Genomic DNA, 26,488 nt, shown 5'->3' with positions numbered 1-26,488 from the left:
AAATAATTTTAAAATACTATTCTTATAACATTTGAAATATATTTATGTATTACAGTGTTTTATGAATAAAAATAAAAATGTAGTAAGGGTATAATGTCAAAAAATATAAACACGATTTTCCACTTTTCACAGCAATCATATTTTTTTTAATCCAATCTCCATAACTTGGGACATTTGTATATATAGTAGGTACTCCTAAACCACAATTCTCGACACCGTAAGATACAACACCATATATTACACCACTGCATACAAATGGACTTCCAGAATCGCCGATACATGTATCTTCACCAGCAACTGCTCCCGCACAGAACATCGAATTAGGATTAAAATAATTAAAAAACTGCTGGCAAAGATCGTTATTTTGTACTCTCTGCATCAGAGTTTTGAGATTAGTTGAAAATACTTTACCGGATGCACCTGTTGCTCCGAAACCCATTACAGAACAATTCTGATCGTTTTCGATCGGTTTTGAAGAATATGAAATAGGTCGTATGTTAGGCCTGCTAGTGAAATTTATAGAACGTTCCAAAAGCAATACAGCAATATCATTATCATTTATTTTGTCATTATAATCAGGATGTATTATACATTTTTCTACAAGAAGCATTCCAGAATTTTTGTCATTTAAATCTGTTATACCTGCCGCAATAAAATATCTACGATTACTGAAATCTCTTTTAAAACAGCAATGTCCTGCAGTCAAAATAACATCTTTGCTTAATATACCACCTCCACAAAAATGTAAAAAATAATCTGGTTTCATAATTCTCTGTACAGAGACGAAATAAGGGAATTCACCTTGTTTAGCAATCTCGCCTCCTACAATTTTAGGTTTTTTACTAACAGCATTATTTAACCACTCACCAATAACATTAAGTATAAAACAAAACAAAATATATACAAATAATGATAAAAAATTACGAAACATTGTTAAATACAAAAGTTTTGAAATAAAATTGTACTGTAAAAATGTAATAATTTTAATATAATATATAAACAAAAGAGATAAAACATTTGTAACATATGTTTTTATTTAAATGATTACATCTATGTGATTAAACGTATTATATTTCTTTTGCTTTCTTTAAATTTTTATAAAATAAAAATATAATATGGTTTGATTTATATAAAATAATCTGATGTGGACATCACATGATTTCCTTGTACGCCTATTAAATTACAATAATTTTTTTTACAAGCAGAGGTTAATAATTATTAATAAATCAATATATTTATAAAAAAGAAAGTTAAATAAAGAACAAGGAATGAAGTCGCATTCGAATCGATGTGCCTTCCCTTTGTAAGACAAATATTTCATTAATTAAAATTTTATTGAGCTATAACTCTGGAACCAATGAAATTAAGTATCACTTATGATATACAGTTGAAAAGCTTTCAACGGTTTATTACTGCAGTTAAAAAACCCAAAATCCAAATATTTCTCATTTTCGGCTTTATTTTGGATATTTTTGTTCCAGTCGATTGCAATCAAAAGGAGAGATGCACAACTAGATGTTACAACAGTCCTAAATCCAAAACTTCAACATTCTACTGCTAGTTGTTTTTTAGTTATGCGAGATGCATACATACGTAAGTACAGACGTCACGCCGAAAAGATTCAAAATAGATTTAGGAATGGCCAAAATGGATATTTCCGTTGAACTCTGAAAAATAAATTTTTCGCGATCACAATACTTCCTTACTTTGTACAACGTAAAAATTGTTGAATTTTTGTCACATGTTAGTCCATACTGTGAATTTTTATAGTAATTTAAAGGGGAATTAAAACATTTTTTCTTCCTTATAGGAAGGAAGTATTGTGATCGCGAAAAATTTCGGTTTCCTGATATCAACGGAAAAATCCATTTTGACCATCCTTGAATCCATTTTGACTAGTTTCAACGTGACGTCTGTACGTATGTATCTCGTATAATTCAAAAACGATTAGCCGTAGGATGGTGAAAGTTTGGATTTAGGACTGTTGTAACATCTAGTTGTGCACCTACCCTTTTGTTTGCAATCGACTGAACCAAAAGTGTCCGAAGAAGCCCAAAATCCAAAACAATTTGCATTATCGAGTTTTTCTTAACTGCAGTAATTAGCTCCGATTAAGAGCTTTTCAACGTTCTATCATAAGTGGTACTTATTTTCATTGGTTCAAGAGTTATAGCCAAATAAAATATTAATTAATGAAATATTTGGATGTTAGGGGAAGGCACATCGGTGCGAATCAGACTTCATCTCCTTTTTTTTAATTTAAATATATTGATTTATTAATAATTATTAACCTCTGATTGTAAAAAAAATGTTACGGTAATAATAATACAATAATAAAAAAAAAAATGTGTATATGTAATTTAATAGGCGTACAAGGAAGTCATGTAGTATCCACATCAGAATTTTTTTTAATGATGTAAGAAAAAGAATATTTAAAAGCCTTTGTGCACTTTCAAAAGTAAAGGTAAATGTAATTGAAAATGATGGATTATTATTAAAAAAATACTAGGGCTAATCGTTTTTTAGTTATGCGAGATACGTACGTACGTACGTACGTACAGACGTCACGCTGAAACTAGTCAAAATGGATTCAGGGATGGTGAAATGGATATTTCTGTTGAAATTTGAAAACCAAAATTTTCCGCGATCATAATACTTGACTTCGTCCAAGAAGGTAAAAAGGGTTTTTAACCCAATTCATTGGTTTTCAACCCAGATTTCTGAAAAACTATTGCAGATACGGTTCTGGAACTTATTTTAATCGATTTTTCAGGTCACAAACCATAAGTAATCACTAATTATGCCCCTTAATTAACGTCCTGAATATTTCAGTTACGACCTCATTCCACCGCGGTAGCTGAAATCCGAGTAAGATCTTTTACTAGCCGTAACTCGCAATCTAAGGATTTTAGGACGTAAATATTTTAATTGAACGTTTACATTATCTTCAGGAATAAAATAAGTTAAGAAAGCTCCGGGAGAACTTAGTGATACACTCTGTACATATGGTAAAACAGATGTATATCGAAGCGTAAGGGGATGGATATATAAATTTTAGAAATGAAAAAATCAGATAAAAACTATTGTAATGAACTCTATATCATTCTAGTCAATACAAGGAAAAATAGAAAAATTACTTACGGTAATAATGACAATTTTATCCAATAAATCAGGAGGAATCTTAAACAATTCTAGAGTATTTCAAATACGACTTATATTAAACAAATTTACGTTAAAAAAGTGTATCCAGTCGAAAATAAGTTGCAACTTATAATGTACATATGAGTATACCGTCCATACTCAATCCAGAGTGTACTTCAAAAAGCCAGTCGTACGTTCAATATATTGGGAATATACGGCTATATAGAGTTGGAACATGGACAAAAGAAAAAGAAATGTTGGAGACATTTGTAATTCGGGTATGAAGGAGAGAGATTGGAGAAGAATAAATGACCAGTGAAAAAAATAACGGTGATCTAGAATACAAGATGAACTGAAACAATTCCGAATAGAAAACTAATCTCTTGGTATAAACGAGATCTATTCAAAAAATAACCCAACATTTTTAATTACGCGCCAACGGAGATGTTTATTGACGTGCGGTTGGCAGTGTTGTGTTCCGCATAACTTCTGCAACCACAGAGTTCTTGAATTGTTGATATCTCGTTTAGTTTTCGTGTTATTGTTATTTCAGTGCAACGTGTTTAAGTGTTAGTAGCGATTTTTGTAATAGGCGACTTACGGGAGCAACGATATAACGTACAATTTTTTGTAAAACTGGGGAAAACTTTCACAGAAACGTTTCAACTTTTGAAGCAAGCTTACGGAGATGCTCAGGGTCGTACGCAATGTTACGAATGGTTTTCACGATTTAATAGTGGTCATCAGTCAATTGTAGATGACCTTCGATCAGGAAGGCCTTCGACTTCAACTGATTACACCCACGTTCAGAAAATCAACGATCTGGTGCGTGCAAATCTCCGATCGACTGTCAGAAAACTTTCAGAAGAGGTTAGCATCTCAACTGGATCATGCCATGACTTTTGACTGAAAAACTGAACATGCATCGAGTTGCAGCAGTTTCTTCCTGGTTTGATGTCCGAACAACAGAAAGAACACCAAGTGGACGTTTGTCGGGAATTTCTTGAACAAGCAATGACGATGGAACATTTATGCAAAGGATCATAACGTGAATTGAAAGCTGGGTTTACGGCTACGACATCGAGACAAAACTTCAATCATCATAATGGATTGGCACACGATTTCCACGCCTCAAGAAAGCACGTCATTCTCAATCCAATGTCAAAGTATGCTATCTGTTTTTCGATTTTTCATTATTAATTCTGAATCAGAAGCGTGCTTATTATCAAGGCAATTTGCAACGGTTACGTGAAAAAATCTGCAAAAAGAGACCGGAGTTGTGGCGAGACAATTCATGGTTCCTTCACCACGACAACGCGCCTGTACACTCAGCTTTACCAACTAGTCAATTTTGGGCCAAAAATCAGATGACTGTCCTCCCCCAGTCACCCTACTCGCCAGACCTGGCTTCTTGCGATTTTTTTCTAATTTCCGAATTAAAACCATTATTTTCTTTTCCTTATTTTTTTTATTTCCGAAATAAAAAATCAGTGATGAAAGGACGCTGTTTTGAGATTATTGATGACATTAAAGCAAATTAGTCCCAGATCTTAAAAGCCATTTCAAATAGAGCAATCTAAAACTGTTTCGCGAAGTGGAAACACCTCTGGGACAAGTGAGTGAATAGGGGAGGGAAGTACTTTGAAGGGGCAAGGACCAATAATCTGTAAAATTAATAATAAAGATTAAAGACATAAAGTTCGGTTATTTTCTGAACAGACCTCGTATCATGAAAGGAGAAGGATTGATTAAAACAATGGTAGAAGGATCACTAAAAAAAAAAAAACACAAACAGACCTGGAAAAAAGTAAAAATTCCATACCATCTAAATGAAATTGGGAATTATCAGGGCAGATTTACCACATGATGATTATATACAGAATGATTTACGAAGAATGTAACAAACTTTGAGGATATGTTCATGTCTTGAAATTTACCCTAAAAAATTGAAAAAGTAGGACCCAGAACTGTATTTTTAGTAGTTTTCGATATATCCAGATTAAAGACTGTTGATCAAAACCACATTTTATGTTTGGAATAAAATACCTTTTTTAAGTAGGTAATAACCACATAAAGGTTTTAATTAGCGTATTTGATTCTGGGTAAAATGGTATGAATAAAGTCCACAGAAAGCGAATACAAATGCAAGAATTTCGAAGATTATTAAAAGCAAAACTTGTCAAAATATGACTAATTTTAACAGTGCATTATAACGTATGTTGATGTGAACTTTCTTCCTTATTTTCACCAGCAGATCATATCCTGAAAGTTTATTACTTGCTTCGTGAATCATTCTTTGTGTAGTAATTGTAACAGTGGAATTGAATTTAGTGATTATGATTTTAAAATACAAATATTTCAGGAATTATAAGCGAGCGGCAATGCATTTCAACGACAACACGTTAAAGTACATCTCATATATTTATTGATTTACCAAAATTTATTTTAATTATATTTAAAATTCCGATGATATCGAAAATATGAATAATTATATCCTAATCAGCTCGAATTATTGCCATTCCGTAATGAATATAAGGTTCATAATTTAAAATATGGTATCGATTTTTTGGGTGAATTCTTCGTGAATAACCTGTATGTGTAATACATTTCAATCATGGTTAGAACCAATAACTTACAATCTACATTAACTAATTCTTTCCGTATTTTTTCTTTACTCTTCTTCTTTTTCTTAGAACAGAATCATCATGACGTTAATCTCTTGCAAATTTCTTCACTTCGTACTATTCGTAAAGATTATTCTGATCTTCCTCAATGTCTACATTATCAGTATAGCCTCATATGAGTCTACCACACTTTCATTTACTTTCATATGGATGTCAATGAAGTATTATAACAAGACCGGTATAACGGATCTGAGTAACGAATTCCTACCAATCAAGAAGAAAGAACCAAAAAATATAATAATGGGAGGCGTCCAGAAAGCGGCTAAAACAAACCCTTTTAGTAAAGTTAATAGGTCCGTTTAACAATCGCCTTTTGTAATACTGCCCGCTGACACATCTAAACAGATGTTGTTCCGTGAGAAGAGTTACCGGATCAGGGTAGTAATTTCATGGGATTGTGTGAGGGCGGACGATCATTTTCACCTTTCGAGTTGGGTCTGGTCCGGCAGGTAAAGAGAATAGGAGAATAAATAATCTGGGGAAGATCAGTTACGGTCAGTCTAAGCGAGAAGTCATGATGTCAGTCTGCGAGATGTGAGTTCTGCGAAATCAGACTAAGCGAAACGTTATGATGTGAGTCTACGAGGAGAGTCTGCAAGTGAGTGCTACGATAGAAAAGTTATTATGCGAGTTCGACGCGATTAAGGTGAAGTCACAAGTAATTCCAATACATGAAAACAAGAAATTCTTCAGTGAGTTACTGTAAGGCTAAGTGAAAGAGGTAATGTACTAAATTTCATTCGTAAATTGTTAGGGTAGTTCTATTTTTGTGAACAGCAAAGGTATCTGCAGTCAAAGAACTTTATATCTATTGTACTACACTGTTGTTAAAACAATACTAGTTAAAAGTGTTAAGACTAGGGGTCATGCTATTTTTTTTGTCAGTGGGACTGAATTCTACTTTTCATTATTTATCTACCTGTGAAATAAATCTTGACGATTAAATTAAATTCTGTTTTGTATGTAATCACTGTTTATTATAATTATTATTATTATTGACATTTATTATTATTGTTCCTATTGTCATTATGATTATTATTGCAAATGTGATTACTATTTTTATTATGTGTTTTACACATAATAAAAATAGGCGTTTACTATTATTATTACAACTGTCATTATTATTACTGATTTGACTTGTTTTATTTATTTTTTTAAACCAATAAATTGTAATTACATAAACATTTTAAATTGTCAATCTCCCAATATCAACAGAATTACCTGAGAATGATCGACGAGTGGTTACTTCCAGGATTAACCGCAAAAGGGATCCCTGAAATCATTACGTTTCAGCTAGATACAGCGCATTTTGCTTTAAATATCCGCGGACATCTCAATGAAATGTTTCAGAATCGCTACATCGGACGTGAGTCTGAAAAGTTACCAGCTCTAACTAGCTTCTTGCTGTAACAACACCACACCTGACAGTGCACTCTGAGGTTTAATAAAAGAAGAGATCCGAAAACACAGATACGGCTCCTAGACGCTTTTCAGTCAACATCTGAAATGATCATCCTTGATATGCTGTTGTGGATGAATAACCGGATATGGAAGTGCATACAGCTATACTTTGAAAATGGTGGATTCTATACAGAAGTTTTAGATCCATAGATGTTACATATTTATCTATAAATAATGATTGACAGGAAGATGACAGATAAATAAATCGTAGAATTTTTTCTCGAAAATAAAAATTTCTCTATCTAGTCATTTTTTGTTTTACACTGTCCTCTGCAGAACCTGGCGCTTGGCGACATATTTCCACTTCAAACTTATTGATGTTACAGTGATTTTTTTAAAAATTAATTTTATTCGGCGTGCGAATAATCAATAAACTAATTAAATAATTCAGTTTTAATCATTAGCTTTCTTTAGGTTTATACTTTTCTTTGAATAACATTTATTTTGAACTGAATAAATTTTTATTAGGATTGCAAGACGTGATGACCTAGTTCTTTTCTTTTTTTATTTATTTATCAGATGGTATTAGTGTTTCAAGTTTTAGATCTGTAGAAGGAGTAAGCTGCACCCTATAATATGTTACATATTTATTTATAAATAATGATTGACAGATAAATAAATTGTAGAATTTTTTCTCGAAAATAAAAATTTCTCTATCTAGTCATTTTTTGTTTACACACTAGCTAGAATAGTTGTTTGATTTATTATAAGTTAGGAATACACTGTCCTCCGCAGAACCTGACGCTTGGTGACATATCAAATTTCCACTTCAACCTTGTTGATGTTATAGTGATCTAATAAAGAACAAATTTTATTCGGTCTGCGAATAATCAATAAACTAATTAATTAAGTAATTCAGTTTTAATCATTATAGCTTTCTTTAAGAACTAGAAAATAAGAAAAGTTTTTATTTTTTAAACTAAACATTTAATATTATTAACTAGGAAAGCAACACACACACACAGGAGCGCGCGCGCGCACTAATTTAACATATTAAATTGATTAATAAAAAATTCGTTTTTGAAAATCGTTGTTTCATAAAGATTGATTTTGAATAAAAATAATGAATATATATATTATAGTACTAATAATGAATAAACGCCGTTCATACTGGGAATTTTTACTTCACATTAGGATTTTTATTTTGTTGGTAATATATTTTGTTTTTTTTTATTATTTTATCCGCTGTTTATGTTAAATGCTAGAAAGATAAAAACACGTTTGCCAATGATCTCAAAGTGAACGAGTTTTTTTTTTATTAATAAATTATAGTTATATAATTTAAATGAAACTCATAAGGATAGATAAAGTACTAAAAAACGAAACCGTTCAGGAGTTTCTTAACCATTTTCTTTTAAATATGCCAACTTAATTCACCTATTTATTTAATATTTAATCCTTTTAAATTAATACCTCTTCATCTCTTCCAGATAAACTCAGTGTATCACATCTCACTCCACAACGCGACTGACATGAGCTACCTGATGAAATTACTTCCTGGTGAAAAGCGGTTGGGTATAGAGACAAGATTTAAGAATAGCCTATCATTTGAAAAAGTTTTTTATAACTAATTTATGTACTGCATAAATACACACACTCACACATACATACACTGCATAAAATAAAACTATAAGACTATCGGATGTAGAAAGTTTTAAATTAAATTACTTATTTTTAATAATACCAGAAAAAAAAATAAATAAATAAAAAATAATATAATTATACAGCATGTATGTGGTAGCTGCTATGTTTAAATAAAATAAACCCCATTTAAAAGTGGAAATTAATTAAAAGAGTTTATATTCGATTAAGTTTTAAAATTTTTTTTACTCTTCCCATTGATTCATTCGCTACCGAACACACCTTTAATTAGTATATAATCTGGACAGATTAAACAGATTAAATAGATCCAACAGATTTATTTCAATTTTTCATGGAAAAAAGGTTAAAAAACGTGTTTTTACAGAGATAATTTAATTTTAATTAATAAATATAAACATATATATTTGATTTAAATTACTGGTGGTTTAACACAGTTAAAGTTCGTTCACACAATATATTGAAACATGAACTGGAATTAATAGATACTTATATTATTTTTAAAAAGCAAAACACAGAAAAAGTATTTTATACTATTTATAACTCGGAAAGAATAAAAAATTTCACTCCTTAAAAACAATGTAAATAATCCGACAGAGAACGCAATCACGCTGATGTTGGATTGCCCGGAATTTCCGGTATGTGAAAAACGCTATTAATAAACCTTTTATCAACAAAGAAACTGAAGTAGATAAAGAAAAAATAATCAAAAAAGAACCCTTGAATAATTTAGGCACATATTTTCTAATCCTTAATTATATAGCTACACTAAAATTAATATTATGAAAAAACCACAAAGAAATTCTAATTTTATCTTTGTCTCTTCTTATCGTTGTCTTTGTACTTTTTTTTTTTTTGTCTTCAGTCTTTTGACTGGTTTGATGCAGCTCTCCAAGATTCCCTATCTAGTGCCAGTCGTTTCATTTCAGTATACCCTCTACATCCTACATCCCCAACAATTTGTTTTACATACTCCAAACGTGGCCTGCCTACATAATTTTTCCATTCTACCTGTCCTTCCAATATTAAAGAGACTATTCCAGAATGCCTTAGTATGTGGCCTATAAATCTGTCTCTTCTTTTAACTATATTTTTCCAAATGCTTCTTTCTTCATCTATTTGCCGCAATACCTCTTCATTTGGCACTTTATCCACCCATCTGATTTTTAACATTCTCCTATAGCACCACATTTCAAAAGCTTCTAATCTTTTCTTCTCAGATACTCCGATTGTCCAAGTTTCACTTTCATATATGCGACGCTCCAAACATACACTTTCAAAAATCTTTTCCTGACATTTAAATTAATTTTTGATGTAAACAAATTATATTTCTTACTGAAGGCTCGTTTAGCTTGTGCTATTCGGCATTTTATATCGCTCCTGCTTCGTCCATCTTTAGTAATTTTACTTCCCAAATAACAAAATTCTTCTACCTCCATAATCTTTTCTCCTCCTATTTTCACATTCAGCGGTCCATCTTTGTTATTTCTACTACATTTCATTACTTTTGTTTTGTTCTTGTTTATTTTCATGCGATAGTTCTTGCGTAGGACTTCATCTATGCCGTTCATTGTTTCTTCTAAATCCTTTTTACTCTCGGCTAGAATTACTATATCATCAGCAAATCGTAGCATCTTTATCTTTTCACCTTGTACTGTTACTCTGAATCTAAATTGTTCTTTAACATCATTAACTGCTAGTTCCATGTAAAGATTAAAAAGTAACGGAGATAGGGAACATCCTTGTCGGACTCCCTTTCTTATTAGGGCTTCTTTCTTATGTTCTTCAATTGTTATTGTTGCTGTTTGGTTCCTGTACATGTTAGCAATTGTTCTTCTATCTCTGTATTTATAGATGAAGAAAGAAGCATTTGGAAAAATATAGTTAAAAGAAGAGACAGACTTATAGGCCACATACTAAGGCATCCTGGAATAGTCGCTTTAATATTGGAAGGACAGGTAGAAGGGAAAAATTGTGTAGGCAGGCCACGTTTGGAGTATGTAAAACAAATTGTTGGGGATGTAGGATGTAGAGGGTATACTGAAATGAAACGACTAGCACTAGATAGGGAATCTTGGAGAGCTGCATCAAACCAGTCAAATGACTGAAGACAAAAAAAAAAAACCCAAATGTTTTAGAAACAAATTGTACCATATTCGCGAGTCTCAATAAAACATTTCATCAGATCGGTTTATCCAATCAAGAAATATTAAGCTTCAAACATGTAACGCACGTACATATACGTAAAAACGAATATTATTCCCCACAATTTTTGTTGTTTAGGGTCCGTGGGTCATGAAATGTAGAAAAATGAAAAAACACATACCCCATTTTTTGACTTATATTTTCCTTATTGCATAGGTCTAGCGCTATGATATCAGTAAAGAAATCAAATACTGAAATTTCAAAATTTTTGAAATTCATTTTTTTCTTATAAATATTTATTTAATTGATATTAAAATATAAGATCGTGGTTTGAGTGATAAGAACATATTGCAGAACGGAATACTTTTTATTTAGAATTTCAGTTAACAATTTCCACCTTCTGTATTAATAAAAGTTAAATTAAAAAAGAAAAAATCCCACGAAAATTATAGGTTAAGTTAAAAACTAGCACAGAATAAAACGGAATACACGGAATGTATAAAATTAAACAAAATACTGATAAAAATATAACAAATTTTGAAAAAAAACTTTTAAATATTTCCTCGAAGAAATTTTATTAGTGTTAACATAAAATTAAGTGATAGAAATGCAAAAAAATTCATTTCCTATGCCAGCATGATGTTAAACGATCAAAATATTCACCAGTAGAACGCAAATCAAAGCAGATGAAAGTAACATCGTTGATGTTGTTACATTTCTAGTAACGTTATCAAGTTATTAAATCTGTATTAATCTAGTTACGTTATAATGTAATATACGAGACATGGGACGACTCTGACAACCACTGTCGTTTTACTGGAGCCCCTCCGTATTATTACCCCATCTACAGTGCCTTACTAGTAGCCAGCCCGCTCTATACGACGGTTTCTATACCAGAAAAGCCGTAGCCAATAATGCCCCTTTATGCTGTACAATCTACTGCTATACCATTAAATTCACTCAAACCTTATTTGTGTTATCGTACATCAACCTGTCTCTTGGAAAACCTTCTCCATTAATAGATGTAATTTATCCGTGACTAAATCTCACAATTTAATTTACTTTATACGTTTTAGTGGACTTAATTGGCGTAATGTCAGAAAATTTATAAAAATTATCTTTGTTAATTTTTTTTTTTTTAAAATTAACAAGTAAAATAATTTTAAAAACTTATTGAAATAACATTTCATTATCGTATAAACGGCACTTCGGAAATTAACTTTATATCTTTACATAAATATAAAGGTATTATTAAAATAAATAACCAAATAGATATATAAAGAATGATACACAAATAAATTTAATATAAAACAGAATATCTACGAGTACATCTGTGTGTGTATGTTTGTACAGAAGTGCACAAAAAAGAAAGAACTGCTTGGGCGATTTAATTTTATTGCCAATGTTCTTATAGAAATTTGTAAATAGTTTTGGGCATAACAATTATCCATATAATTACATTACTGAGTGGATAATTAACCTTAAAAAGGGAAGCTTTACAGATTTTGAGTCGATGACTAAATCAAGTTCTGTAGGAGTTCCTTCGAGGAAAAATTCGAAGAAAAAGCTGAATTTTATTACAATATTTCATTTACGCTGATGTAAACCGTTATTGAGATATGAAAAATTCAATAGAAAATGAGTGATTCAATTTTTCGCAGCAGCGCTATCTATATCCTGAAATGTCCAATTAAACTTCATTTTATTTTCGTGTTTGTATTTCATACTAAACTAAACCAAATGATTTTCTTCTTCACTAGCTATGATTATCAAAGCTATTACCCTCGATTCGTATTATCTATTCTTTGTACTGGATTACATACGAACCAGATAATTTGTATTATTGAAACTTTGAAAAATGTAAAACCAGATAAAATAATTTACATGAAATATTAGGAATACTAGTACATTATTTCTTTAATTGGTTTAATTAATAAAATATTTTAATAAGATTAGATCGGTCTCTATAACGAAATAAAAATATTAAAGAACAAAAAAAAAATCCCTTTCGGCACGCCAGAAGGCGGAGGTAAATTTCACCGGTGCTAAATAGGGGAAAAACCCACCGGGTTGGTCTAGCGGTGAACGCGTCTTCCCAAATCAGCTGATTTGGAAGTCGAGAGTTCCAGCGTTCAAGTCCTAGTAAAGTAAGTTATTTTTACACGGATTTGAATACTAGATCGTGGATACCGGTGTTTTTTGGTGGTTGGGTTTCAATTAACCACACATCTCAGGAACTTGGTTGAACTGACTTACACTCATACATATCATCCTCATTCATCCTCTGACGTATTTTCTAAAAGATAATTACCGGAGGCTAAACAGGACAAAGAAAAAATAGGGGATAAAAAAGATTCCGCCTTAAAGTTAAGAAAAACTTCAAACGTACTCAATACGACAATGGTTGGATGTGAAAAAGTTTCACATGTTTAGCATACGACAAACCCGATATACTTACAATTCCACCAACATTATGGTCATCCCTTGCCGTAACGGTTGGTCATATCAAAAATTGTTTCAGACAAAAATTTTAGGTAATGTTTAGAGGACTAACGACCACTTTAAGCCGATTCGATACTGTGACTATTAAGAGAGGTATGATTTTTTTTGTCTTCGAAAACCCTTTTTTTCCAGCCCCTGAGCCAATGGTTTGTGATATCAAAAAACTTTACTTAGATAAGTTTTAGGCACTTATCCAAAGAATAGTAGGAACTTTAAACGAATTCGACGTTTTACTTAATAAGAAAGTTATAGCGATATTTTGTTTTTTCGAAAAAGCCCCACCTCAATTTCTACCCCCATGGTTCGATTTTGCCCATTAACGAACTCGTCCGAGATTTTGGGTCGTTATATTTTATGTATCAATTTGAAAGTAATTGACGTAATCACAAGAAAGTGAAAAAAAAAAATATATATATATATATATATATATAAACTTTTGAACTGATGTGATTTTGGGGTCTGGGGGATGTGAAACGCGAAGATATGTCGAAATTTTTCAGAATTCGAATCATGGTACCCATTACAGTATGTAGCTTTATTAAGAAATCTATCTAATAGTGGGGGGTACGCATGAATGTGTGTCGGCGTTTGAAGCTTAATAATTTTTGATTGGATAAACGGATTTTGATGAAATTTGTCACAGAAACTCATGTAATTGAAGCAATTTGTTGGTAAAAGTTTGGAGTCAATATCTCCAAGGGACAGGACAGATTCAGGGTTTCAGACAGGTTTTAGGGTTTCTTTGAGGTCAATCTTTTCAAAAATTTACTAACATAATCCCTCTTAAAATTAACTTTGTTAATCCTACCATTTGCTTATCTTACCATTTTTTTAACAAAAAAGCCCCTAAATTCTCCTTTTCCCCAAAAATCTATCTATCTTTTTATTTACTGGATATGTTTTAAAATATGTTTTTTTAATTATCGATTAAAATGAATCGATTTTTTAAATTTTTTTCATGTATCATTGTTTCTCCACCAAATAAAAATAAATAACCAATGCCAGGAAAGTATAACAACCTTGATGTCAATTTTTTCTCGTTACCCAAGGCTAGATACTGCACTATACAATAAATATTGAATTTTTAAAAAGTAACTTTTCATTCTCATTTAATCAGTCTTTCACAGGAAACTTAAAGAAAATTTGTTAAAGAATTTGGATTAAAGAGCCCTAAAATTATAAACGCAAAGTTAAAAAGTACCGGGTGTCCCAAAAAAAAAAAAAATGTATGCACTCTTAGATAGTAAATAACTACTCTTTATAGTAAATAAAACTAAGTTTTATTTTTTTTAGGTGAAACGATTAAAATAATAGTTGAATCAAGAGTAAAGTTTAAGGAAAGGAAATTTATCTTTGCATCCAGTAAAATGTGTTTAGAAGACAGTTTCAACAAGATGTACCAACGAGACTCATCATTGCTCGTACCGGGATAAGTTTGAAGCAGAAGGAACCCTTCACGATGAAGACTACAAGAAGCATTCCGGAAGACCAAAGAGATGCATCAATTTCTAAAAGAGAAAGAGAGGTGATAAAAACAAACGAGCGATCTCTGCAATCTGTCCTCAGAAGGACTTTCAAAATCGAGCGTCCATCTAATTTATTAAGCGTGCTAAGTAGAAAAACTTTTATTCCCATATTAATCCACGCTTTCAATGAAAATGATCCTGACTGGATAATTCAATTTTTGTGATAGAACCATGCAAACAGGTTTCAAACAAAATTTTTTGGGGTGATGAAACCACATTTATATTAAATGATTCAATTAATCCTCATAATTACAGTTAACTGAGCAAGTGATAATATTCGTTTGATAATGGAACTCAATTGAATTTTCCAGGAGTTACAATATGGTGTAGCCTGTACGTTTGGATTAACTTGTAATTTCTACTTTAAGAATACTATAGTTGGTAAAACTTACTTACTAAAGGAATCCGTTATGCTATGCGTTCAAAAGATGTTTGGGAATGAAGAATGATATTTCCAGTAGTGCTACGTGAAAGCTTAAAAAAATTCTGGCGTGGAGATGGTTACGGCGAAGAAGTAATATTTTGTCTCCTCAAGCTCACCGGATCTCACTCAATAAATTTCCTTTTACAGGGGATACCTCAAAAAAAAATGTTTATAGCACAACACTATCTACAAACGACTAGTTGAGAACAATCATTGAAAGTGGAAATGCGCCTAAATACTAATCGATATGCTTAGAGAATTACAAATTTCCACTTGGACAACAACAGATAACAATTCCAACACATTCCGATAACTGAATAGCTTCTATATTAATTAACTAATCTAACTTCTGTATTAATTAATTTCAGTTAAAATCTCTCCTGCATGTTAATTGTTTGTGTAATAGTTATTCAAAGTGTAAATAATTTTATTGGGAAATCTGTATATATTTTGCTATTTCAGAGGTCTCAGCTCACGTTTGTAGTTGTTTACGTCATTTCTATGCGATCGTTATTTTATTTTTATAAATGCACAGGTTTCATGTTCTTTTTCATATCCGTCAGGATATTTCCTGTGGTCCAGCACATGTTTTCCTATGAACGGATTATATTTTTACTTTACAATAATTTTTTCAGTTTTTTATGATCGATATAACACGTGTAACTTAAGGGATAAAATTCTACAGATAAGAAAACAATAAAATTTATCAAAGTAATTTTATACTTAATAAATAATGGAGTAATTAAGTTTCTAGCTCTAAGGAAATATCGGCATAAGTTTTTACAATTTTGTTACCAGCTGTTGATATGGAATCTTTTCCTCTTTCATAATGAGAATCAATATTTGATTCTCATTCTGTTTGCTATTTTGTTTGATTATTTACTTTAAAAGACCAATATAAATTCGAAAAAAAGAAAATCAAAATGATTAATTTTATTTTTTTTTAATACTTAATTTTATCTGAAGATACATGAAAAGGTAGGTGTTAACACTGAAACTGCATCTAATTAGGGTTAAAAAACGAAATTAAAAAAAAAAAAACAATTTGTTCAATCTATTAAAAATAACAAAATTGAATTAATAAAAAATTAATTAAAGAAATAGAATTATAAGAAACAATTTCCAATTGCTTGGATATATTACCTTCTAATACAAACACGGAAGAGTAGACAAAAGATTTATCCCTGAAGGTAACTTCAAAAGAATGAAAATAATATAAAGGCACAATAACATTCAATTGACATGCTTTAGTACTTTATGAAGGAAAAGTACTAAACACACACACACACCTACAGTGGAACCGAAAGAAAAAACTGCATAGAGTATTGAAAAGACTAAAGATGTTAGAAATACTAAATAAATAAAAACAACGAATATGTCGCTACTCAATCCACTAACTCATTTCCTCTCCTACCCCATTTAAACATTTATAAGATACAAAATAATGATGAATAATTCAGAAGAAAAACGATTTCCAAAATACATTCTGAATATTTGATGCATTACAATGAAATGAAACTCTGTATATCAACCCCCGCCTTCCACACAAATTCTATACGGTCTATTCCAAATTTTTATCCTTTTAAAGGAACCTCTTACTGCTACTTCCTAAAGTCCGTAAAACGCTTAAAGCATTTTTTTTTTACTTACTCCTCTTGCATCAGAATAATATTATCTACTCAACCAAATTGTGTACAAAGTTGTTTTTTTTTTTTTTTTTTTTTTTAATATATATATATATATATATATATTACAATTTTTTTTTACAAATCATTAAATATTTACTCGAGAAATATGAAGTTATCAAAATGAAAAAAATAATAATTTGGTAATGGTATATTATTTTAGGGGGGGGGGGGTTTACTTACTACGTTGTTTAATGGTTAATTTCTGGTTTGTCTTTTATTCTTAAAACTCTCCTTCATTTTCAAGGCGTGATGCTTCTTTCTCTCTTTCGATAATTTCTTATTACTGCACACCCTATTTCTTTTCCGGATCACTTCATAATCTTGTACTTTCTATCTTAATATGGTCCTGATCTCTATGTCAGTATAATTTATATCATATATATGATGTTTTTTAATTTATTTGAACTACCTGACGTTAGTTTTGTTTCAATTATATTAATCAAACATCTCGATTTGTCTGGTTCGGGTTAATTCTTGTTAGTCATAAAACGTTAGAATAAATTTTCGTAGGATATCTTCGCATTTACAAGCCTCATCCGTTTTCCTTGGTTTAAATATCTTTCGCAGAATAATCTCGCTAATTTCTATTTTGTCTGCGCCTCCCTGATTTAATAATAGACATTAACACTATACAGGACTTTATGTCGGATTACTATGGTGTATGGTGTATGGTGGCATCCTAAATATTCGGTTTTTGTTATATGCATTCTTCGTTAAGACGTAGGCTTTCTACATTTTATTATTTATTCATATAAAATTACAACAACAGAAAAAGAAAATTATATAAAACGAACTGTTTATAAATAACTTTCCAGAATAATTAACTCAAGTAACAAAAGCATAATTAAAAAAATAAATAAATAAACAATTTCAATACGAACTTTCTTTTTTAATTTAACTAAAAATCTGTGGGCACCACATGATTTCCTTGTACTTCTATCAAATTACATACAATTTTTTTTTTTTAAATGAAAAGTACGTAAAATTTTACTTCATTAATAACTTCTGATATTATTTCATATATTTATTTATTTTTTTAATATTATTGAATTATTATTTATCATAAAACCTTTTTTACAATCAGAGGTTAATAATTATCAATAAATCAATATATTAAAACGTAATATATTACATAAATATAAAAAAACGTTATGTGCCTCCCCTTGGATTCAAATATTTAATTAATTAAAATTTTATTTGGCTATAACTCTGGAACCAATGAAAATAACTACCAATTATTACTGCAATTAAGAAAAAGTCCAAAAACCAATTTTTTTGGGATTTTGGGCTTTTTTGACGATCTGAGTACCTGAGAAGGAAAGATAAAAAACTTCTGAAATGTGGTGCTATAAGAGAATATTTAAAATCAGATGGGTGGATAATGTGACAAATGACGATTTGTTGCGGCAAACTGATGAAGAAAGAAGCATTTGAAAAAATATAGTTAAAAGATGAGATAGATTTATAAGCTACATATTAAGGCATTCTGGAATAGTCGCTTTGATATTGCAGGGACAAGTAAATTGTACAGACAAACATCGTTTGGAATATGTAGAACAAATTGTAAGGGATGTATGATGCAGGGGGTATACTGAAATGAAACGACTAGCACTAGATAGGCAATCTTGGAGAGGTGCATCAAACTAGTCAAATAACTGAAGGAAACAAATATATATATATATTTATATACATATATCTTAAACTCAGTAAGGGGAAAGAAGACTCACTCGTGAAAACAAATAAAATATATAAAGCAAGTAATTGAAGATTATGGCTGTAGTAAATATTAAAGTTGTAAGGTTTTTTTATACAAAAAAGTGCATTTAAATTACTGTTACGTAAAACATATATATAAAGGTTAATAAAATTATAATAATTTATCGAACAATACTTATAATAATAATAATAATTAAAATCAGGTCAAGTAAAGTAACAAATATAAAGTTAGAATAAAATATTTTTTGACACGATATGCAAATCTAAAATAATGAATAAAAAAGTGAATAATCGCAGCAGTAATTAAAGAGAGACGGTGAATTATTACAGAGAGAGAGAGAGAGAGAATAACCTATATTGAAAAGTCAAGAGTTTAGTCGACCAACAACAGTTGGTTGAACTGAAAAACGCAGCCAATAAAACGGCAGAAATAAGTTCAACGCAATTTTTTTTTTTACAGGAATGGTAATTTTAAAAGAGATGAGAACTTTTCAAAAAAAAAAGAAAAAGTGAAATGAAGTAAGAATAAAATCAATGATAATGACGACAACGACGTTGTCGACGATAATAATAATAAAAATAATGAACACAAATTACATTCACTTGAAAAGCAGTCAGGATTAGATTTAAAACACAATGAGAATGAACACGCACTGATACCATCTGATAAATAAATAAAAAAAGAAAAGAAAAAAAACTAGGTCATCACGTCTTGCAATCCTAATAAAAATTTATTCAGTTCAAGATAAATGTTATTCAAAGAAAAGTATAAACCTAAAGAAAGCTAATGATTAAAACTGAATTATTTAATTAGTTTATTGATTATTCGCACGCCGAATAAAATTAATTTTTAAAAAAATCACTGTAACATCAATAAGTTTGAAGTGGAAATATGTTGCCAAGTGCCAGGTTCTGCAGAGGACAGTGTAAAACAAAAAATGACTAGATAGAGAAATTTTTATTTTCGAGAAAAAATTCTACGATTTATTTATCTGTCATCTTCCTGTCAATCATTATTTATAGATAAATATGTAACATCTATGGATCTAAAACTTCTGTATAGAATCCCCCATTTTCAAGGTATACTTGTATAAGCTTCCATATTCGGTTCTTCATCCGCAACAGCATATCAAGGATGATCATTTCAGATGTTGAATGAACAGCATCTTGGAGCCGTTTCTGTGTTTTCGGATCTCTTCTTTTATTAAACCCCAGAGTGCACTGTCAAGTGTGGTGTTGTTAGAGCAAGAAGCAGATGGAGCTGGTAACTTTTCTGACCCACGTCCGATCCAGCGATTCTGAAATATTTGATTGAAGTGTCCGCGGATATTTAAAGCAAAATGCGCTGTATCTAGCTGAACGTAATGATTTCAACGATCCCTTTTGCCGGTAATCCTGGAAACAACCACTCGTCGATCACTTTCAGATGACTCTGTTGATTAACTGCGCCACCGAAAAAATAAGGTCCAAGGAGATGTTTAGCTGCCATCCCAGTCCAAATCATAATGACAGTTGGTGTTCGATTTCCTTAAAAAAGTAAGGACAGTCGTTCACCCAAAAAAAAAAAAAAAAAATATTTCGGTTATGAGAGCTTTGATAAATCGTACACACTCTGAAATCATGCCGTTATTTTTATAGTTTGCTCTCGGAAACCGTTCACACAACAACTGACATGCATATACAAGTCGATCAAGGACATTTACAATGAACTTAATGACTATGGCTGAAAGAAAACATTTAACTTACAAATACATTATCCAAACTGACATATTAATGAAACGGAATTAAATTTACCCAATATTGTGACGTGAGTCCAGAAAATATAAAAAGGAAAATATGATTTTTGCCACAATTTCTTTAAGAAGGTTTAAATAAGATTCAACTCCATTAGAAAGTGTCTTTACACCTAAGACATTAAATTATTTGGAAAATTTTACCTATTTTTTGAGTAAAACTTGGAAAAATGGATCATTATCTCCCTTTGCCCAGACTAATTGTGATAAAAATTATATACCATCAATACCTCAAATATAAATGATGGCAGAAATCGTCCTGCCAAATATCATCGAAATCAGTCCAATCAATCTAAAGATATCAAACACAAACAAGTCAACATACACACAAAACCTTCTGTAATTTTCTAATGCTAAAATTATGTTTTTTTCATTTTTTTGGTTAAAGATCAGATGTGCAAAAACCCTGAATGGAAAATTTGATTAACATATTTTTCTTTATATAGCGTAGTATAGATACAAGTAAAATTGACAACTAGCTGGGAAACTTAAGATAATTTTAATATTAAATGGATCCAAAATTAAACATTAAAAACCATTTTAACATAAAACTGGATATAATCATATCTATAATACGTATCACTAAAGGAAAGAAAATTTTCTACTTTCAAGAAACTTTAGCAATTTCTTGTAGAAAAAAGAGAAAAGTTTTAAATCTTAAACCTTTTCTTTTCTAATAAACAACCTTGAAATTTTCCATTCTATTTAAAGAAAACCTGTACAAATAATGAAAATGTACGTATTACAAATATTAAAATATTTTAATAGTAAAATATTTCTTAACTATATTCGTATTAGTATAATTTCAATTCCGTAACTTTAATAATAAAGGATAATAATTGTAATTTTATTACCTGTGGTCAAGTTTATGAAGAAAAACCGGTCAAAGTTTATCGGAATTTATATGCGGCAACATTAACTTAAAAATCTTCACAAACAGTAATACGTGGTTTTCCCGTTAATGTCACGGTAAAACTAGTATATAGGTGATAAAAATAAAACGTCGGAACCGCAAAAGATTTCAGTAAAGAAAAAAATATAAATAATTTTTTACTTGTAATAAATAATTTGTTTATATTGACTTTGGCAGTCTATTTGAGATACGAAAACATTATGATCTTTCATCAAACGATATTCTTTCTTCTATTTGATATGGTCTACTTTAATGGATTGCTTATATAAAAAATAAAAACTTTGATGGAATGTAGAAAGAGACAACATAAATACTGTATAAAAGTATGTTGAAAAAAGCAAAAATGTCGAATAATTTGCCACCTTGGTTGGGTTTAAATTATTGTAAGTACTATTTTATTCGCTGGTTCAATGAAATAAATAAAAGTCTTCGTTTTTATTATATCCCAAATTATTTTTATTATAATATTCAAACTTACGCTTTATATATGTAACGTTGTTATAAATTACGTGACTCTTATACATATGCTGATTCTCTGATGGCTGATAATAGACTGATCAACAATAGAGTTAGAAAAGGCAGTCAGACCTTGATAAAGACCTGCTGAACATCCAAGAAGGCCGCGGAACAGAACCTCTTTTCTTCTAGGCATTTCATGACGACACTGACAACCGTGTGCGTTTTTTATGGGCAGAATGCCCATTTCTACCTTTAACCCACCGGATTGGTCTAGTGGTAAACTCGTCATCGCAAATCGGCTGATTTCGAAGAGTCAAGAGTTCTAAGGTTCAAATCCTAGTAAAGGCAGTTACTTTTATACGGATTTGGTGTTCTTTGGTGGATGGGTTTCAATTAACCACACATAACAGGAGTGAACCACACATATTAGGAGTGGTCGACCTGAAACTGTAAAAGACTACATTTCATTTACATTCATACATATCGTTCTCATTCATAGGTAAGGTATTAACCTTACGGTGGTTCCGGAGGCTAAACAGGAAAATGAAAGAATATCCACTTCTGAATCCAAATTTATAATCTGGAATAACTTTATCCCGCTCCAATATCGGCCACAGTTCTCGAAGAAACAGTTTCTCAAACAACTTTATCAGAATAGATAAAAGATTTATTGGTAAGTAGGAACATCATGAGCAGGTTTAACCTGATTTTGGAATCATTACTACTTGAGACATGTTCCACTGGGGGGGTCGATGATCGAAGGATACAATGAAAAGATGTGTAATTTGATGGCCGTGAACGGGAGCATAACTAGCATTTTATGAGACACCAGGTCAAAACCTGGAATTTCCAAACAATGCAAAAAAAAATAATTTTGAAAAATACAGTAAGAAAACAAGCTATAAAAGCATCTAAAATAATTTTCAAAGATATGCACAGGTAGAAAAAAAAACATATAAGCGGAATACAACGGGAAAAAACAAAAACAAATATCATAAAAACTACTTTTTAAAATAATTTTAAAAGAAGTGAGTACTTTTTTATTGAAGACGTTTTAACGTTAAATTTTCGAGTGATAAATGAAAAAAAAATTTTCTAAAAGCATATCCTGCCTCATAAAGTAATATTTTCTAATTGACAATTAATTGAGCGTTTTTTAACATTGGTGTTACAAATTACTGGCAACTTATTTAAGCCGAGAAAGAAAATTATTAAATAATGAAAAACATTCATTATTATAAGGAAAAGACGTAGATAAAGATGAAAAAGAAAAGATGATAAAAAGAAAAAAAATTCTTTTAAACAAATGTTAAGCAAAGTAAAAAAAATACTTGTCTAATATCACTTAATTAAAAGACTCGTAATTTGTAGACTATGTCATAAGACAATTCATTGGGTAATCAATTTCTTACGAGAATTGCTTCTGTACATTTTCCTACAAGCACAAATTATTTAATAACATCTTTATTTATAATTATCAATCCATACTTATTCTTGACATTATACCAAAACTCTTTGTTTTTCTGTTTAGCCTCTGGAACCATCGTAAGGTATTACTTCAGAGGATGAATAAGGATGATATATCTGAATGAATGTAAATGAAAACTACCATGGATAAAATATTACAACCAAAAATTCACAAAAAAAATAATTTTTTTTTTTGTTTTAGTCTTCCATGCTGTTCAATGAGATGAATTACCGGACCAGAGTAGGAATTCATGGGAAAATGCAAGGTCTTGTTCGATGAATCTCAAGCTTTAACTTGAGTCTGGTTCTGCGGTCAAGAAGATAGGAGTGCAAATATTCCAGGAAAAATGAGTTAATATCAGTTTTGAAGAAGTGAGTATAGGCTTACTGCTGGTTGTATTTGATGCAATTGTAAGATGGCGTTATCTCTCAACATATAGAACTCCAGGGTGCAGGGTACTGTTCGACATGACGTCACAAGCATTCCAGTGTGGACAGTGGCGGACTGCAGGAGGTTATTTGATAAGTTACTAAAGATAATTAGTGAAAGGAATAAATTAGTATGTTCATTCATAAATTGCTAGGGGTGGTTTTATTTGTAATAAGGAACAATATTTGCATTGAAAGAACTTTCAATTAATCTTTCCTTCCGTAACCCACCGGGTTGGTCTAGTGGTGAACGAGTCTTCTCAAATCAGCTGATTTCGAAGTCGAGAGTTCCAGCGTTCAAATCCTAGTAATGGCAGTTACTTTTATACGGATTTGAATACTAGATCGCAGATACCGGTGTTCTTCGGTGGTTGGGTTTCAATTAATCACACATCTCAGTAATGATCGACCTAAGACTACACTTTACTTACACTCATACATATCCTCATTCATCCTGTGAAGTAATACCTTACGGTGATTCCCGCGGGCTAAACAGGGAAAAAAATCTCTTCTATGAAATACAATACCAGTTTGTTAAATTTGTAAATATTAGCGGTCATTATATATAGTGCCTTTTGTCAGTGGGACTGAATTCTGGTTTTTATAATTAACTACCTGTAAATAAATCCTATCCCTAAATGAAATTCTAGTTTGTATGTAATTTATTGATTATTATCTTTTTTAATTATTATTTTATTATTATTATTGTGGTTATTATACACTATTATTATTTTTTTTATCGTTGTTATTACTATTGTTATTGTAGTTAATTATTATTGTTTTTTTGGTTAACTATTGTCATTTTTATTATCATTGGTTTGTCTTATTTTATTTATGTTCTTCAACTAATAAATTGTAACTATATAAACATTTTTAATTGAAAATCTCTCAATATCCTGATGGAGCCGCGAACACGCGACATTATTTTGATTTTTATTAAACGACTACACAGGAAGTAAAACGCTTGACTAATATACAAGTTGTCGTTGGTTCGAAATTTAGCGAATCTTTAAAAAAATATCTGATGAAAACACGGAAAAAAGATGACATACATAAATAATATTTAATTTGGTACGTAGAACAAAACTATAAATATATTAAAATTGAAAGAAAATTTAGCGCAGATCAGAAAGGAATGAAAAATAATATAAAAACCACTCAACTGGACTGATAGAAAATAACATATAACCTGGAACAATTTAAATAGTAATAAAAACATTTCTATTGAAAAGGGATTCTATTAAAATGATTTGCATGAAAACGAAGTCGTGAATATATAACACATTTATAAAATTAAAAAAAAAACCCTAATTGTAACGAAATTTTTTTTCAAGATGCCAATATATAAGTAAAAAAATTATCACAATTAAAAAGACTTAATATACTTCATACATAAGAAAACTTACTTGAGTTTCAATAAAATAAAAGAAAAAAAGCTTAAAGTGGAAAGCAATCAAAATGATGCTAATAATAAACTGAAGTGGACAAGATCAAAAGGGAAAGAATAGAGTTTCAAACGAGTAAAAAAAAAATTAAAGTAGAGTAACGCTTAAAAAACAATTTACATTGAATTAAATACCATACTCAGAAAATAATGATACAAGAGAATAAAGAAAGAAAATTATAGAAGTTCAAATAAATTTAAAGAACAATAAATGTAATAACATAATAATTGCATTTTAATATTTATTTACATAATACTTAAGGAAATAAAAAATAATGAACACTAAATATTGTCACTAGAAATACAACAGATATTACTAAAAAAAAAAAAATTTCTTAATTTTTTTAGAAAATAATTGTATAATTTATCTGCAATGAATTTTTTTTTTAAACCTCCGGATCCACCGTTAGCCATTTTTCAGAGGATGAGATGAATGATTTGTAGCGTGTTTGAAAATGCCATGCTTGACCGGGATTCGAACCCGGGATCTCCGGATGAAAGGCCGAGACGCTACCACTCGCGCCACGGAGGCCGGCAAAATAATTAGTTAACTGTAGTAATGTACGTACAAAAATCTGTTAAAAAATAACATCTTTGAGATAAAATTACGTCTACTGCTATCAAATATAGTCAAAAAATAAAAATAAATTTTTTAACCCAAATTTTAATTAGAATCTGTTACATCATTCATCTTATCCTCTGTTGCAATACCTAACGATTAAAAAAAATTAAATGTAAAGTAAGCGAAAAAACAAAAACAGAGAAAATGAAATAAAACAGAATACTCAGAGGATGTGTTAACGAAATCACAGAGTCACTAAAAAGACCAGCACGTAGAGACGTTTAAGTCTTCTAACCTCCTCACCATTATCTAGGAGGTTCATGGCCAAGTGGTTCACGTGGTTGTTCAGGCGCAGTTCATATCTAGAACTGAAACGTTTTATTTCTTCCCGAACACAGCGTAACCCCAAACATTCATGGATCTCACTATATCTCGAAAACCAAGGCGCCTCTGTGATAAACTCACTAACTTGTTCTAGGACAGCTACAAAATCTCGACTTGCTCTTGCTTGTTGTTTTCCACAATTCAATACCAT

At 30.5% G+C, this 26,488-nt stretch overlaps 1 protein-coding gene across 1 annotated transcript; it reads right to left on the bottom strand.

Moving 5' to 3' along the window:
* Positions 1 to 49: 49 nt before the first annotated feature.
* On the bottom strand, positions 50 to 26,488 carry LOC142330864 (chymotrypsin-2-like). The gene is made up of 2 exons (XM_075376329.1): positions 26,423 to 26,488; positions 50 to 862 (listed from the first exon to the last, which is right to left on the bottom strand). Exons 1-2 carry the CDS (start codon positions 26,486 to 26,488, stop codon positions 50 to 52), a joined length of 879 nt encoding a protein of 292 aa, XP_075232444.1.

The sequence above is a fragment of the Lycorma delicatula genome, chromosome 10 (assembly GCF_047948215.1).
Source record: "Lycorma delicatula isolate Av1 chromosome 10, ASM4794821v1, whole genome shotgun sequence".
Taxonomy (NCBI): domain Eukaryota; kingdom Metazoa; phylum Arthropoda; class Insecta; order Hemiptera; family Fulgoridae; genus Lycorma; species Lycorma delicatula.
Note: the sequence above shows the minus strand (reverse complement) of the source record. Positions and strands in the feature narration are given on the sequence as shown.